We start from the raw sequence: 17,032 nt of genomic DNA, 5'->3' as shown, positions 1-17,032 counted from the left end.
TTGTTAATTGCTGACATGAAATTAGCCCCACTGGTTTTCTGAGCAGCTGCAGTATTTAAAATGCTGGTGCACCGAGAACATCCAGCTATGCTTCACATACATGTACAGAGAAAAACGTTAAGACTAAGGGGGATATCTATCAAGCTGTCAACTGTGTTGCATTCACCGGCATCAGTACGCTCGCATAACATCGCGGCCGCAGATCTCAATAAGATCTCCATATTTATAAAAAAAAAACGGCAAAAAGACGCGCACCAAGTATGGGGCGATGAGCATTGGACTGTTGTTAACTAACAGTCATCGATCTCGCATCTATTCAGCTTCTTCCCAACTTTATTTATACCCTGTCACTAAACGCTGACACTATACTAAAATGTTTAACCCCTATCCCGCCGCTCCCCGACATCGCCGCAACCTAAATAATGTTATTAACCTCTATCCCGCCGCTCCCCGACCCCGCCGCAACATAACTAAAATTATTAACCCCTATCCCGCCGCTCCCCGACCCCGCCGCAACATAACTAAAGTTATTAACCCCTATCCCGCCGCTCCCCAACCCCGCCGCAACATAAATAAAGTTATTAACCCCTATCTTGCTGCTCCCCGACACTGTTGTCACTAAATAAACGTATTAACCCCTAAACCTCTGGCCTCCCACATCACTACCACTAACTAAACCTGTTAACCCCTAAACCGTCAGCCCCTCACATCGCCAAAATCTAAATTAAGCTATTAACCCCTAAACCTAACAACCCCCTAACTTTAAATTAAAATTACAACATCCCTATCTTAAAATAAATTAAAACTTACCTGTAGAATTAAAATAAACTATTTTAAACTATTAATTAACCTACCCTAACTATTATACTACAATTAAATTACCAATTAAATAAACTAAATTACATATTAAAGAAACCTAACCCTACTCAAATGATTTAAATATACAATTAAGCATTATTAAAAGTACTAAATTACAGAAAAAAACACTAAGTTACAAAACAAACACTAAATTACAAAAAATAAAAAAACAAATTATTAAAAATAAAACAGAATTACACCTAATCTAATAGCCCTATCAAAATAAAAAAGCCCCCCCAAAATAAAAAAATACCCTAGCCTACAACATTGCCCCAAAGATATCAGCTCTTTTACCTGTAAAAAAATACAAACACCTCCCCAACAGTAAAACCCACCACCCAACCAACCAACCCCCCCAAATAAAATAACCTAAGCTCCCCATTGCCCTGAAAAGGGCATTTGTATGGGCATTGACCTTAAAAGGGCATTCAGCTCTTTTACATGCCCAGACCCTAATCAAAAAATAAAACCCACCCAAAAAAACCTTAAAAAAACACTAACACTAACCCCAAGACGATCCACTTACAGTTCTTGAAGTCCCGCTTGAAGGATCCATCCAGCCGACAAAGTTCTCATCCAGGCGGCAAGAAGTCTTCATCCAGACGGCATCTTCTATCTTCATCCATCTGGCACGGAGCGGGTCCATCCTGAAGACATCCGACGCAGAGCATCCTCTTCATACGGTAGCAACCGTAAACTGAAACTTCAATGCAAGTGATTTTAGCAGCTCTAATCCTATTGGCTGATTGAAATCTTTCAGCCAATAGGAATGCAAGGGATGCCATCTTGGATGGCGTCACTTGCATTGAAGTTCCAGTTTAAGGCGGTGACCGTATGAAGAAGATGCTCCGCGCCAGATGTCTTCAGGATGGACCCGCTCTGAGCCGGATGGATGAAGATAGAAGATGCCGTCTGGATGAAGACTTCTTGCCGCATGGATGAGGACTTCTCCGGCTGGATGAAGATGGAAGAGGCCGCCCGGATGAAGACTTCTTGCCACCTGGATGAAGACTTTGCCAGCTGGATGGATCCTTCAAGCGGGACTTCAAGAACTGTAAGTGGATCGTCTTGGGGTTAGTGTTAGGTTTTTTTAAGGGTTTTTTAGGTGGGTTTTATTTTTAGATTAGGGTCTGGCCATGTAAAAGAGCTGAATGCCCTTTTAAGGGCAATGCCCATACAATTGCACTTTTCAGGGCAATGGGGAGCTTAGGTTATTTTAGGTTTTTTATTTGGGGGGGTTGGTTGGTTGGGTGGTGGGTTTAACTGTTGGGGGGGGTGTTTGTATTTTTTTTTACAGGTAAAAGAGATGATATCTTTGGGGCAATGCCCCACAAAAGGCCCTTTTAAGGGCCATTGGTAGTTTATTGTAGGCTAGGGTTTTTTTTATTTTGGGGGGGCTTTTTTATTTTGATAGGGCTATTAGATTAGGTGTAATTCTTTTTTATCTTTGGTAATTTAGTGGGGATTTTTTTGTAACTTAGTGTTTGTTTGTTTTTTGTAATTTAGTACTTTTTCCCCCCATCTTTTATTGAGGTTATGCGAAAATACATCAAATGCCACGTAAAGTACATGTCAACAGCTTTCATAAAGCACAGTTCAAAAACATGAATAAAAAAAAAAAAAAAAAAAGAACTGACATATAAACTAAGAGCTCATGAAACCTCTATTTTGTAGTTTTAGAAAGCTTCCATGAACGACTAATTAGCTGGCCAATAATGGCTCCTATGACATAACACTAGTGAGGTAAGTTAGTTGTATATATGATATAGATAGATATCACTTTGATCTTACAGCAGGTCAAAGCAGAACAAACAGTGGGTGAGCACCGCTTTAAAATAGATGAATAATAATACCCCTAATAAACAAATTCTAAGGTGGGTGAAGTCCACCAGAGGCCCACGTTAGCATATGGGGGGGGGGGGAGCGGAGATATTTTGATTAAATTATTATCTATTAAAGATTAGCAGATGGTACATATAAAGTTTACTACCATGTTACAGGGATAACAATTATAAACAAATATTGAGACAAAGGTAGAGAGTGGTATTAACAAGGTTAGTTGCTATCGGGCTGGTTGCTAGAGAGATATAGCGTTTATGTGACCATACAGGTTATTTTGCTGCATGTCTGTCATTGATAATAACTTCAAGTATAACTGGAGTTGATGCACTCTAAGTATGAGAGCAAGTGATGTCTAAAAATATATCTCTAATGGAGATGGTAACATACAGCTTTAAGAAGGCATATATATTTATATGCGGTTACCTTGAGTTAGGTTATAGCTTAGCTTTTGGGTGGCTATGACTGCATTTATTTTAATAGGGTGAAGAGTATTAAAGTTATTTGGGGTAAGTACTAGCTAGATCAGTAAATATAAGGAGAACCCATCTGAGTATGGTTTAGGCGATAGATAATCTCATATGTGCAATTGCCGGAACTTGGCTTTATTACATAGACATTAAGGAAAAAATAGGTCCGCCACATGAGCATGTACCCTGTGGCATAAAACCTACGTTCAGACTGTCAATTTTTTTTATACAATATGGCTACCTCCTTTATACAACCAACACCAAATGAGTTCATACCAATAATGAATTTCTTCTAAGTGTCTCCTGTTTCTACAGCTAGAATAGTCTACTACCCTCCAAGATATATGGTGTTAGAGTAACATAACATTTTTAATGCCTACGATAAGAGAAGGAATAAAACACCTGAATTTAATTGACAGTAAGACTAGGCGGAGAGTCCAGCTAGCCTAAGCCTAGTAAAAAGATAATTACAACTATAAAGAGTGTAAGGTGTAGTATATTCCCTGCTCTATAACTGCACACAACAGTGCTGAAATTAAGACAATTGAAGCTAGCATATAATATCCCCCTGTACATAATAGTTTAACCTAATCTAGTAAATATCAAGACCCAGCAGGAAAGTATAAGTATAGTCTCAATATCGACAAGCATGAAAAGTAATTATATGCTAACAATGAAAAATTAAACATTAAGTAAATTCCAAGGTATATGTTGATAGGGAAACATGAAACATAAGTCCAAGCAACACATCTAACTTAGCAAATATAAATAAAAGCAGAGCAGGTTTTAAGCTTATTTTAGAATAGGCATATTCAAGATCATCTCAAAGACCAAATGTAGACTTTCATGGCTTACGGTTATGAAACGCAACCCGCAGTGCTGCAACTTAACTCCTCAGAGTGTACAGTCATGTCCTGCAATTTGGTCACCCCAGTCTTATTTACAAGAGAAGCCACCAGATCTCTAATAAGTTCCCCTGTGAAAGACCTCCAGGGTCCCAACACAAGTCCCATGTGTAAAACAGGCATACCATGTAATCCGACTGAATAGACTGAGTAAAAGTCTCCCTTGTAAGGGAATGGCCCCCAGATGACTTGACATGCTGAAGAAACTGATTTCCCATAGAGTCCAGCCTAGCTTCATTGCGGGAGTACCTCGCTGCATCATGAAGAGGTCTGTAGTAGTTAAGGCCACAGTCCCGATATAGGCAAAGCTGTAAACTCACTTAAAGAATAAAGACTGGCGTCTCTTGTCACACTGTGAAGCTTCACAAGGCTAGCGCATTGAGCAAGCTCAGCATGACAGGCCCCAGAAACAGAAAAATGTCGGCTGTCGCAAGACCCCGCAGTCCCAGCGTCAACTTAAATAAAAGATTCTGCAGAGCCAAGCGTCTCCTCTGCTGTCAAATCTACCTCCGAAGCCCCATACAGTAGCCGGCTAAAGCCTACTGTTGTCCCAAAATTTGAGCGCAGAAAATTCAGGGTCGATCCGCTTGAGACAGTATTTGAATTCACCTTATATTTTAGTGCTAAGGTGATACAGCTTCCATCTCCCTGTTCAGGCTCAGAGACATCCGTGCCCTGTAGCGGGATATTAGAGATAGAAGGCATATCTTGAGACTCTGAAAGTGCCGGTCAATGAGCTGCTGGGTATGTTGTTCCCAGACCTCCAATGCCTCCATGATGATCCTGTGCGCAAAGCCTGGATTAGAATTAGCTAGGTTCCAGATTTATACCTCTAAAGCGCTTAGCTGCCACTCCACTTCTGCTCTTATTTGTGTGGTCTAGTATCTGCTATGCTATCCATAAGGGGATCATGTTGTGGTCACCTGGATCTATGGTCAATAGAAGATTGCAATGTAGAAAGGGCCTAGTCCATAAAATGGGGACGCTTACAACATGGTGTTGATGAAGAGCTTAGGTTTTTGCGTATCTTCAAAGTAGTGATTCTCTTTATCTTTCATTATCGTGGAGATGTATATGTAATCTTGAGTCTTATGGTAGGAGATCAAAGCTCAAAATATTGAATATTTCCATTTTTTAATTCTCCATGCCAGGAGCTTCACACAAACACGTCCGGCCACTTAGGCAGTCAGCTTCGCCCCCCCCGTAATTTAGTACTTTTAATAAGGTTTAATTGTATATTTAAATAATTTGAGTAGGGTTAGGTTTCTTTAATATGTAATTTAGTTTATTTAATTGGTATTTTAATTTAATTGTAGTATAATAGTTAGGATAGGTTAATAAATAGTTTAAAATAGTTTATTTCAATTCTACAGGTAAGTTTTAATTTATTTTAAGATAGGGATGTTGTAATTTTAATTTAAAGTTAGGGGGTTGTTAGGTTTAAGGGTTAATACGTTTAGTGGCGGCGGTGTCGGAGAACGGCGGGATAGGGGTTAATAACTTTAGTTATGTTGCGGCGGGGTCGGGGAGCGGCGGAATAGGGGTTAATAATTTTTATTTAGGTTGCAGCGATGTCGGGGTGGCAGGTTAGGGGTGTTTAGATGTTAGTGTGTTAGGTGTAAACGTTATTTGTTTTCTACCATAGAAATCAATGTGTTATATTTCTTTGTCTTGCAGCATCGAACATAAGCTTTCGCTGCGTTCAGACTCCCATTTATTTCTATGGCATCCACGGCCTCCAGGGTTGTGGATTGAAAACCAGGTACGCTGGGTCAAAAAAGACGTGAGCGTGCCTGTTAAAACTTTGATAACTGGGAAAAAGTGTCAGATAGAGCCGAATGTGTATTCGGAACATCTGTAATGACGTAAGCATCGATCTGCGTCGGATTGAGACTGGCGGATCGTATGTTACGTCACAAATTTCAACTTTTGCTGGTCTTGAGGGTTTGATAATTAGGTCGGATCAATCTTGCAACAATTACGATGCGGGATTCTGGCGTATTTGCGGTTTACAGCTTGATAGATAGGCCTCTAAAACAGTGATAACTTTTAAAAGAATTATTTTTGCCAATACATGTATATTGCAAATATATTTCTTTTTAAGGATGTAATTCATCTATGTGCATTTATATTTTGATAGGAATGTCCCTTTAAATACACTTTTGAAACAGCTATAGCTTTTATTAAAATCATTTTTGCTAAAACATGTATATTACAAAAATGCTTCTATTCAAAACTCAAATGCATCCATTTGGACTCCAATTTTGGCTGGAATGTCCCTTTAAACAGTTTTTACTTTAAAGTGACAGTAAAGTCATAATTAGACATTCATGATTTAGACAGAGCATACAATTTAAACAATTTTCCAATTTACTTCTATTATTTAATTTGCTTCCTTCTCTTGTTATCCTTTGCTGAAAGGTTTATCTAGGTAAGCTCAGGAGCAGCAAATAACCTAGGTTCTAGCTGCTGATTGGTGACTGCAAATATATACTGATTGTCATTGGCTCACCCATGTGTTCACTTTGAAACCAGTAGTGCATTGCTGCTCCTTCAACAAATGATACCAAGAAAATGAAACAAATTTGATAATCAGTGGCGTCACTAGGGTGGTGCGGGGGGTGCGGGCCGCACCCGGGTGACACCTCCAGGGGGTGACACCACCACCAAAAAAAAAAAAAAATGAAATACAATGTAGAGATGCATATATTTTTTTATTAGAGGGGCCAGCATTTGTGAACATTAGTGGGACTGGGGAAGTTGTAGACACTTCATTTTATTGCCCCTTGAGCCAGCGCTGCAATTTCCACAAATAGTTTTCCCGGCTGCTTTTGCTTGTTTATACTTTGCTCCTCCCCTGCCCAATGTCACTATGAATGTTGTGGGCGTGCCTTGGGGCTTGCAAAGTTGCGCTGCTAGCCTAAACCTGCCTGCCTATATGTGCTCACTGCTCTGTGGAGCAGTGGAGTCACTCACTGCTGTGCTGTCTCTCTAAACGGGAACTGGGAAATCATGAGGGTGATGCCTGGCACCTAACCGCATGACTGTCTGAAACTGTCTCTAAAGTGAAGGAGCCACGTATGATGCCCACCAGACCTATACAGTTACGGTACACTAAGTGCACACTGAAGAGATAGGAGGGGAGGGCGGACAGGGGTCTGGCGGTGGGCAAAGAGCAGAGGTGCTTGGCCATAACAAGCGGTAGGCACGCGGCCTGGGGCTGTGCACTGACAGACTTGGAACAGAGTCAGAGAGCAGAATCTTCATAGTTTGCGCACCTAAACCTTTTCTTTAGTTATTTCTTTTTAGAGTGCTCTGTTTATCTTTCATTTGATGCTCTGCTGAGCCAGGGAGCAGCTCTAGGCATGAGCTTTATAATTAATGCAGTGCAGTTTACATATTTTGTATGTGTGTGTGTCTGAGTTTTTGTGTGTGTGTGCCTGAGTGCTTTTGTGTGTGTGTGTGTCTGAATGTTTGTGTGTGTGTGTCTGAGTGTTTCTGTGTGTGTGCCTGAGTGTCTTTGTGTGTGTCTGAGTGATTTTTTGTGTGTGTGTCAGAGTGTTTTTGTGTGTGTTTCCGAGTGTTTGTGTGTGCACCTGAGTGTGTTTTTAAGTGTGTCTAAGTGTTTGTATGTGTGTGTGCCTGTGTTTTTGTGTTTGTGTGTGTCTGCTTTCTGGGGGGAGGGGGGGGGTAACACCATAACTTACCGCACCGGGTGACACCAACCCTAGTGACGCCACTGTTGATAATAGAAGTAAACTGGAAAGTTGTTTAACATTGTATGTTCTACCTAAATCATGAAAGAAATTGTTTGTTTAAGGGTCATGAAAGTCAATATTATATAATTCAGACCGAGCAGGTGCAAGAGTTCACAGGATATGTTTATGAGTCTGCTATTGATACATGGAGGCCGATTTAACAACCCCGTATTCAGCATAATACATCTGTTTCTGCGCAGGCCTTCAGGCTCGCCGGAAACAGGAGTTAAGAATCAGCGGTCTTAAGACCGCTGCTCCTTAACTTGTCCGCTGCCTCTGAGGTGGCGAACAGCAATCCACCCGATCGCATACGATCGGGTTGATTGACACCCCCTGCTGATTGGCCGCAAATCTGCAGGGGGAGGCATTGCACAAGCATTTCTAGTGAAATGCTTGTGCAATGATAAATGCAGACAGTGTATGCTGTCTGCATTTATCGATGTGCGGCGGACATGGGGGAATGAAAGGAAACTGATTTTTTTCCAGAAAAAATTACCATTCGATTGAAGTGATATTGCGTAGTTTAAGTGATTTAGAAGATATTTCAGACATGATTATTGCATTTAAATTGCTAAAAAAAAAATAATATAATAAATCTTTTTTTTCTTAAGATATACCAAGACATGGCAACAACTAGCACTACAGAAGAAAGTGTCACAATATATTCTGAGTAAGTCAATTACAGTATGAATTTAACATGTGGGTAAAAAGATAATTATATTACTTATGTAGTACTCAGCAATTCATTCCTGTTTTGTGTTATATAAATATTTCTCTCATTTGCATAATATATTCACAGTGTTTTTTCCACACTACTTTGCACTTAACGTGCCACAAAACAAATCAATTTTTTTTATACAGAATATTTATATTTTTCATAGTTTGTTTTTGAGATTATTTTTTTCATTCTACTTTAAGTGACTGAATTTCTCAACACACCAATATCAATATATTGTCACCTTGCATGGGTGTCTGGGGGGGAGAGGGGGGTTGGGCACTTGCTCCAGGTAAAAAGCACACAGCTAGATTAAAACTAACTCTGCCATTTAGCTTTTAATCTAGCCGTGTGTTTGCAAGACAGTACCAAACTTTTTTAAGTGTTGTGTTAATATTTTTGTTATGTAATTTTCTATTTGGGCTTTGCACCCAGGCTGACCTGCAGTTGACTGCCTAAGTTACTGAGAGCTGTGCATCTGCCCGTGAGTGCTTGTGAGTACCCAGGGCTGTGAGTTTTGCAGCGGCATGGGACGTGCACCCAGTCTGGTTTGAGAGTGCAGTCCATTTTCGTGGTTTGTATGCATCCTGGTAAATTGCAAAAGGCCTGTGTCACCCTTGTTTGTATCTATTTGTTTGGTTGATGGCATGCATTGTGTGGCTGTATGTTAGGGACCAAGGGAGCAAGTGACCTTGACGTGGTACTAGACTATCACCATTTGGCCAAATGCTGTAACTAACTTTTTTTAATTTTGCTTTTAACCCCTTAGTGACCAGACCATTTTTCAATTTTCATACCGATACTGTCTGCCAGTACCCAGTTTGTAATAAAATTAGGCTCAAGTTTTTTTTTTGATTAACCCATTTTTTCCGTAGTATAGCTGCCCCCCCCGAATAGCCTACCCCTCTCCCCCTCCCAGATCCCTTTCCCAACTCTTATCCCTCCCCCCTCTCCATCTATCCCACTCACAAATTATTTGCCGTAGCTGTCCCACCCGCTTCCGCCCCCTCCCACTTGCTCCTGCCCCTCTCCCGCCCCTCACACACACCCTCCCACCCTCCTCAAGCTCCCTCTAGCAATGGGCTGCCCACCTGCCTTCCTCCTATCCCTCCCACACTGATGTGGAGAGGGTATTGCAGGATGCCTCAATATCGAGTAATCGCTGCAATACCCTAAATGCTGTATTCTCATCAAATTTCTTTTCAGGCTGGCTCATAGATTTTCAAATAACATTTGTCCCTTACTTGAGTCACTCTTTTGATGCCAATGAGCTCCCCCCTCTTAAAAAAAATTCTCTGGACTCCCATGTCTCCAGGTTTTTCACCCTATCCAGTCAACCATGGATACACACACCAATAATTATATTATTAATAAACATGCCATGGAGAGAACTTAGTGATCTTAAAGGAACAGTAAATACTTTAAGAATGTGATATAAAATATTTAAAAATGCATAATAAAAAATAGCAAAATATATGCAGATTATTTATTTTGCATGCACTTCAGAATTCACAAGGCTACCTTTGTCTACTCCAAATAAGGCAAGTGGTGGGTGGAGTTTGGCTACTGAAAAAACAGATGCAGCAAGTAAGGCGTTGATGCATTTACTTTTTTTCACTGTATTAATGAGCAATAGCATAACACCTACATGTCAACTCTTTTGACCTATGCTTTGAAATAATCATATTATTTCCTTTAGTGAGCAAGAATTTAACATCTCAGGCATCTGTAATTGTGCAGCATATTAAAGGGCCAGTCTAGTAAAAAATAGGCTTTCATGATTCAGATTGGACATGTAATTTTAAACAACTTTCCAATTTACTTTTATCATCAATTTTGCTTTGTTCTCTTGGTATTTTTAGTTGAAAGCTAAACCTAGGTAGACTCATATGCAAATGTTTTAGCCTTTGAAGGCCAACTCTTATCTGAATGCATTTTGAAAAAAAATCACAACTAGAGGGCGTTAGTTCGTGTGTGCCATATAGATAACATTGTGCTCATGCACGTGGAGTTACCTAGGAGTCAGCACTGATTGGCTAAAATGCTGTCAAAATAACTGAAATAAGGGGCAGTCTGCAGAGACTTAAATACAAGGTAATCACAGGGGTAAAAAGTATATTACTATAACTGTGTTGGTTATGCAAAACTGGGGAATAGGTAATAAAGGGATTATCTATCTTTTTAAACAATAAAAAATATTGTGTAGACTGCTCCTTTAATTATTTACCTCAGAGCTTGTGTAACTTAAATAAGCCTGTGCTTGCATTAAAAACCAGTTTAAAAATGTTATTGTTACAAGCAAGTAAGGAATATCCTGGACTTAGAATTACAATATATAGATATCAAGAAGATTCTTGCAGAACTAAGCTAAAGTGACATCAGTTCAAAACACACAGGGCCTGATATTCAAAACCTCACTGCTCAGGTGAGATATTCTAAGAAGTCTTGTTGGTACGGTGAGGCCTTTAAAACAAATTTGAAACACAAATTTTATCTTGAGAAATGTTTATGTTACTATGTAGGGATCTTTATGTGAAACAGAGACTCCTACATTACAATAAAAGTTGTAAAAAATAATTCTTTTTCCATGCCGGCGAGGTGTTGAATATCAGGCCCACACACTGGGCTTACTTGCTGAATACATGTTAATCAATATGTATGGTCCAATTTATATGTATATTTCAAAGGGAAACTGCACTATAAAATGTGTTTCCCCATTAATGTGTTTCAAATTACCTACTGCAGAGTATTAATATTAGGCATGTGCGATTCGGTTCAGTCCGAATCGAAATTCGGACGAATTTTGCCAAATTCGGAATTCGGATCGATTCGAATTTCCGAATTGCGGCAGTGCCGAATCTACAGAATAAATCAGAATAGATTCGAATTTATTCGGATGGATTCGGATGGATTCGGATGGATTCGGATGGCCATATATTACACTAGTATTGTACAGTATACTAGTGTAATACACAGCACATCCCACTTAACAGTGCCGAAATTCTGAAAAATCCGAATCGATTCGAACCAAATCGAACCGAACCGAATTTCACACGAATCCGAAAGAATCCGAATGAATCCGAAACAAATTCATTCGATTTCTTCCGGATTTGAATTGATGCGAACCGAAATTCGAATCGGTCCGAATCGACCCGAACCGAACCAAATTTTTCGCGGCTGCACATGTCTAATTAATATATGGGAAATAGTTTTGTTCATATTTATTCTTGTATTTGAAATATCTAATTTTTATAATAAAGACCATCACCCATATAAATGGACTGAGCCTGCAGAGACCTGCTCATGTTATGTCTGTCTGACCACAGCGCTTAAATAGTTAGGTATTCAAGTGCAAATTGAGACTGGGGGGTCGATTTACCAAGCGGTTAATCAGCCCCAATGCTTCTAATTCTGTGCGAGCCTTCAGGCTTGCCAGAATCAGGAATTAAGACCGTTGCTCCTTAACTCGTCTGCCAGCTCTGAAGCTGCGGACATCAATCCGCTCGATCGTGTATGATCGGGTTGATTCACGCTCTCTGCTAGTGGCCGATTAGCCACGAATCTGCAGGGGGCGGCATTCAGCTCACCAGAAATGCTTGTGCAATGCTTGTGCTGTCGGCATTCGGCTGTGTCTGCCAGACATTGATAAATTGGCACCTAGAGGTTCAATGAGCACAATCAGCTATTTCAGAAACAAAACCTCTCTCCTAATAGGAGGTTAATTAGTGCTATTAGTATCCTGTTTACATAGCTTTTCTACAAGGAATACATCTGTATTAATATGTTCAATATAGGTGGGGTTTCAACTGGCAAAAGCAGCCATTTTAAATAAATAAGAAAGGTAAAGGATTTGTTCTCAAATATTAAATACACTCCAGCAGGTAAAATAGACGATTGGGAACATTAAAGGGGAGAAACAATGTTGTTTTAAAGGGAATTTCAGTGATTCTGTTTTGTAAATAATGATTCTGCATTCATTTATTTTATGGACAATTGTTTTTATAAATGATATGTACTCTGTGGAATATATCTTTAAAAAATATACTTTAACATTTTAAATGGGTACAATTTTTCTTTCATGATTTAGATAGAACATACAATATTAAAAAGGTTACCAATTTCTAGGTATTCCTTGTTGAAAAGCAGGTAGGTAGGCTCAGGGGTGTGCACATGTCTGAAGCCCTATATGCCAGTAGATTTGCAATAATACTTTTAATAATGTTAGTCATTTGCAAGAGCATTAGCTGACAGCAGTGTTTGCTTACATGTAGTGTTCCAGGCAAGCGCACATTGCCTACTTAGATACGCTCATGAAGAAAGAATAAAGAACAAAAATGCTGCCATATAGCGCTTCAGACATGTGCAGATGTGCATCATTGTACTTACTGAAAATGAGAGTTTTATTCAATTTGCATTTTATTTATAGGAATGTAACTAGAAAATCATTTTTGAATTAATATTCTCTACTATGTAAAACAAGCAGGGGAAAGTTTGACGTGGTATCTCAGTTCACAAAATATACAGAAAACATTTAACCTTTACCTATGTGTTTAACCCCTTGCATCAAATGGACATAGATACTACATTACACAGTACTTTGCCCAGCATACTGTGTTGATGTAGTACCTACGTCCAAAACAGTGGTGCATGATGCGGTCTCTGCTGTCAGCTTAGATAGCGGGAGCCCCAACCAGGGGGTTGAAGTCATTTGCCTTTATATGGTAAGGGAGCACTCATCAGCGATCGTTACCAAGAGTGACATTGTCTGTGTCACTCTCTGTAATGATCCGCTGTTGGTGCAGAGTGGGAGCAGTGGGAGTGAAGTGGGTGGGTGGCCCAGAGGAGGAAGGGCGTTTCTCTACCCTACGGCACGGGAAAGGGAGGGATGGGACCCTACACTAAAGAGGGGGAGGTAGAATCCTACACTGCAGGAAAAAAGTGATCTTGGAGGGGGGAGGTGAGGGGGTCCCCAAATATAATAATTGTAAAATAAAAACAAATTCAGGCATGTCCAGGCACCTCTCTGCAATTTAGTGAATAGGCTCTATATAAAAATATAAGGCTCATTTATTAAGCTTCTGACACAGCTTTGGAACCCTTGTGGTGCAGGCAATCACAAGTTAACCACAAGGTGTTTTTTTAACTACAAATTAAAGGGATATAAGACCCAAAATTCTTCTTTCACAATTCAGATAGAATTTTAAACAACATTCTAATTTACTTCTATGATCAATTTATCTTTGTTCTCTTGATGTCTTTTGTTGAAAATCTGCTGCTTCCTATCATGGTCGGCACCTTGGGACTTAAAACATCCTGAATTGATCTGTCCAGCACGATGGGCAAGCTATACTCTTGCTCAACCAATTGCAGGCTGCTCAGGAAAATGCTTGTGCAATCGCTGAGGGTGGTAAATTCTGAATTACTCACCACTTGTGGAGAGGTTCCCTGGCTGGGAACATTTTCCACCCGCTAGTTATTAATTAGGGCCTTTTGTAACTAAAAGGAGAGACAGAAAAAGATAATAAAGGGCTGTCACTTAATGTACCACATTATCCTTTTAAAATAGGTTCAGAATACACTTTTCTCAGTTCAAATGTGTAGTGTTATTTGATATCCTTATCAGAAAGTAAAGTCAAATAAAAATGGACTAAAACCTAAAAGCAAATAACGAATTGACCACTAGAAAATGTAATTAGTAACCCAGTAGCACAGCACTTCTGATTAAAACAGAAAAAAAACAAAACACTGTTCTCAGTTTATATAAAGAAATGATTAACTTAAAATTGTTAAAATAAAATAAAAATATGATTAAAACTTTCATTAAATACTGTAGTACAATTAAAGAGCAAAATACTAAAACACTTGTTCAACATCACTAGTATAATAAGCAGGAAAAGTACATGGCTAAATAAGGATATGTTTAATCACAACGGGGGGGTATTTTTGCTTCTTTGTTTGTTCAGTTGGTGGATTTCAGTGCCAAATAATATAGCAGATAATAAAAACTTATTTTAAAAACAAAATGAGGCTTATAGTTGGGTAGATGCAAAAGAATATTTGATATTCCTAGCTAGCATCTCAGAGACCTCCCAGAGGCAATCACAATGGAATTAAATAAGAAAAGGGACTGAACTATGAGTTTTACAATTTTATGCTTGCTCCTTTGTCTGATCATAATGAACACAAAGTAAGCAGCATCTGACCTCTGGCACAATAATCTTTGGTACCTATATTGGGCCAGATTACAAGTGGAGCGCTAAAAATCGCTTTTGCAAAAGCGATATTAGTGCTCCACTAAGTAATACTAGCGCATGCTAATCAGTTGCGTTGGCATTGCTAGGAAGCATTGCGCTCACGAGAGTCACTTCCATAGGTTCCAATGGGAGCCTTGTTCTGATGCCGTCATACACTGCATCAGAACTAAAACGCAACAAAGGGGGTAAGTCATGCAGCGATGGCAGCAAATATAAATAAATATGTATATGCTTATATACATATATATTTATATGTTAATATTGGTATATACACATAAATATATATATATTTAAGCATATATATTTACTGGGAACACACAGTTTCCATAGACCGCAATGAAATGGCACTTTTTAGTGCCTTTTTTTTTTTTTAAACACCACAGCCGCCAACTTTAAAGCCCTAAAACTGCCTTTTTCAGTTATTTTATTAAACAATAAAGATGCTGCCATCTTTATTTAAAAAAACATAATTTATGTAAGAACTTACCTGATAAATTCATTTCTTTCATATTAGCAAGAGTCCATGAGTTAGTGACGTATGGGATATACAATCCTACCAGGAGGGGCAAAGTTTCCCAAACCTCAAAATGCCTATAAATACACCCCTCACCACACCCACAATTCAGTTTAACGAATAGCCAAGCAGTGGGGTGATAAAGAAAGGAGTAGAAAGCATCAACAAAGGAAATTTGGAAATAATTGTGCTTTATACAAAAAATCATAACCACCATAAAAAGGGTGGGCCTCATGGACTCTTGCCAATATGAAAGAAATGAATTTATCAGGTAAGTTCTTACATAAATTATGTTTTCTTTCATGTAATTGGCAAGAGTCCATGAGCTAGTGACATATGGGATATCAATACCCAAGATGTGGATCTCCACTCAAGAGTCACTAGAGAGGGAGGGAATAAAAATAAAAACAAAATAAGTTAATTTTCATTTTTGAAAGAAAAAAAACTTAAATCAAAAGCAGAAGAAGAAAGAAACAGCTGCCTGAAGAACTTTTCTACCAAAAACTGCTTCCGAAGAAGCAAATACATAAAAACGGTAGAATTTAGTAAATGTATGCAAAGAGGACCAAGTTGCCGCTTTGCAAATCTGATCAACTGAAGCTTCATTCTTAAAAGCTCACAAAGTGGAGACTGATCTAGTAGAATGAGCTGTAATTCTCTGAGGCGGGGCCTGACCCGACTCCAAATAAGCTTGATGAATCAAAAGTTTCAACCAAGAAGCCAAGGAAATAGCAGAAGCCTTCTGACCTTTCCTAGGACCAGAAAATAAAACAAATAGACTGGAAGTCTTCCTGAAATCTTTAGTAGCTTCCACATAATATTTGAAAGCTCTCCATCCAAAGAATGTAAGGATCTTTCCAAAGAATTCTTAGGATTAGGACACAAGGAAGGGACAACAATTTCTCTTCTAATGTTATTAGAATTCACAACCTTAGGTAAAAATTGAAAAGAAGTCAGCAAAACTGCCTTATCCTGATGAAAAATCAGAAAAGGAGACTCACAAGAAAGATCAGATAACTCTGAAACTCTTCTAGCAGAAGAGATGGCCAAAAGAAACAACACTTTCCAAGAAAGTATTTTAATGTCCAAAGAATGCATAGGTTCAAATGGAGGAACCTGTAAAGCCTTCAGAACCAAATTAAGACTCTAAGGAGGGGAAATTGATTTAATAATAGGCTTAATACGAAATAAAGTTTGTACAAAACAGTGTATATCAGGAAGTATAGCAATCTTTCTGTGAAATAAAACAGAAAGAGCTGAGATTTGTCCTTTCAAGGAACTTGCAGACAAACCCTTATCCAAACCATCCTGAAGAAACTGTAACATTCTAGGAATTCTAAAAGAATGCCAGGAGAATTTATGAAAAGAACACCATGAAATGTAAGTCTTCCAAACCCTATAATAAATCTTTCTAGAGACAGATTTACGATTTTGTAACATAGTATTAATCACTGAGTCAGAGAAACTTCTATGACTTAGTACTAAGCGTTCAATTTCCATACCTTCAAATTTAATGATTTGAGATCCTGATCGAAAAACGGACCTTGAGATAGTATGTCTGGCCATAACGGAAGTGGCCAAGGCGGGCAACTGGACATCCGAACCAGATCCACATTCCAAAACCTGTGTGGCCATGCTGGAGCCACCAGCAACACAAATGACTGTTCCATGATGATTTGGAGATCACTCTTGGAAGGAGAAATAGAGGCGGGAAAATGT

At 39.0% G+C, this 17,032-nt stretch overlaps 1 protein-coding gene across 1 annotated transcript in view; it reads left to right on the top strand.

The window, feature by feature from the left end:
• The window catches only part of LOC128640476 (uncharacterized), an 82,216-nt gene that overhangs the window by 43,002 nt on the left and 22,182 nt on the right, over window positions 1–17,032 (top strand). The window contains exon 3 of the mRNA XM_053692953.1: window positions 8,442–8,500. Coding sequence (XP_053548928.1) covers window positions 8,442–8,500 — 59 coding nt within the window. The remainder of the gene's footprint in view (window positions 1–8,441; window positions 8,501–17,032) is intronic.

The sequence above is a fragment of the Bombina bombina genome, chromosome 9, assembly GCF_027579735.1.
Source record: "Bombina bombina isolate aBomBom1 chromosome 9, aBomBom1.pri, whole genome shotgun sequence".
NCBI classification, from domain to species: Eukaryota; Metazoa; Chordata; class Amphibia; order Anura; family Bombinatoridae; genus Bombina; species Bombina bombina.
This window is presented reverse-complemented; position numbering and strand designations above follow the sequence as displayed.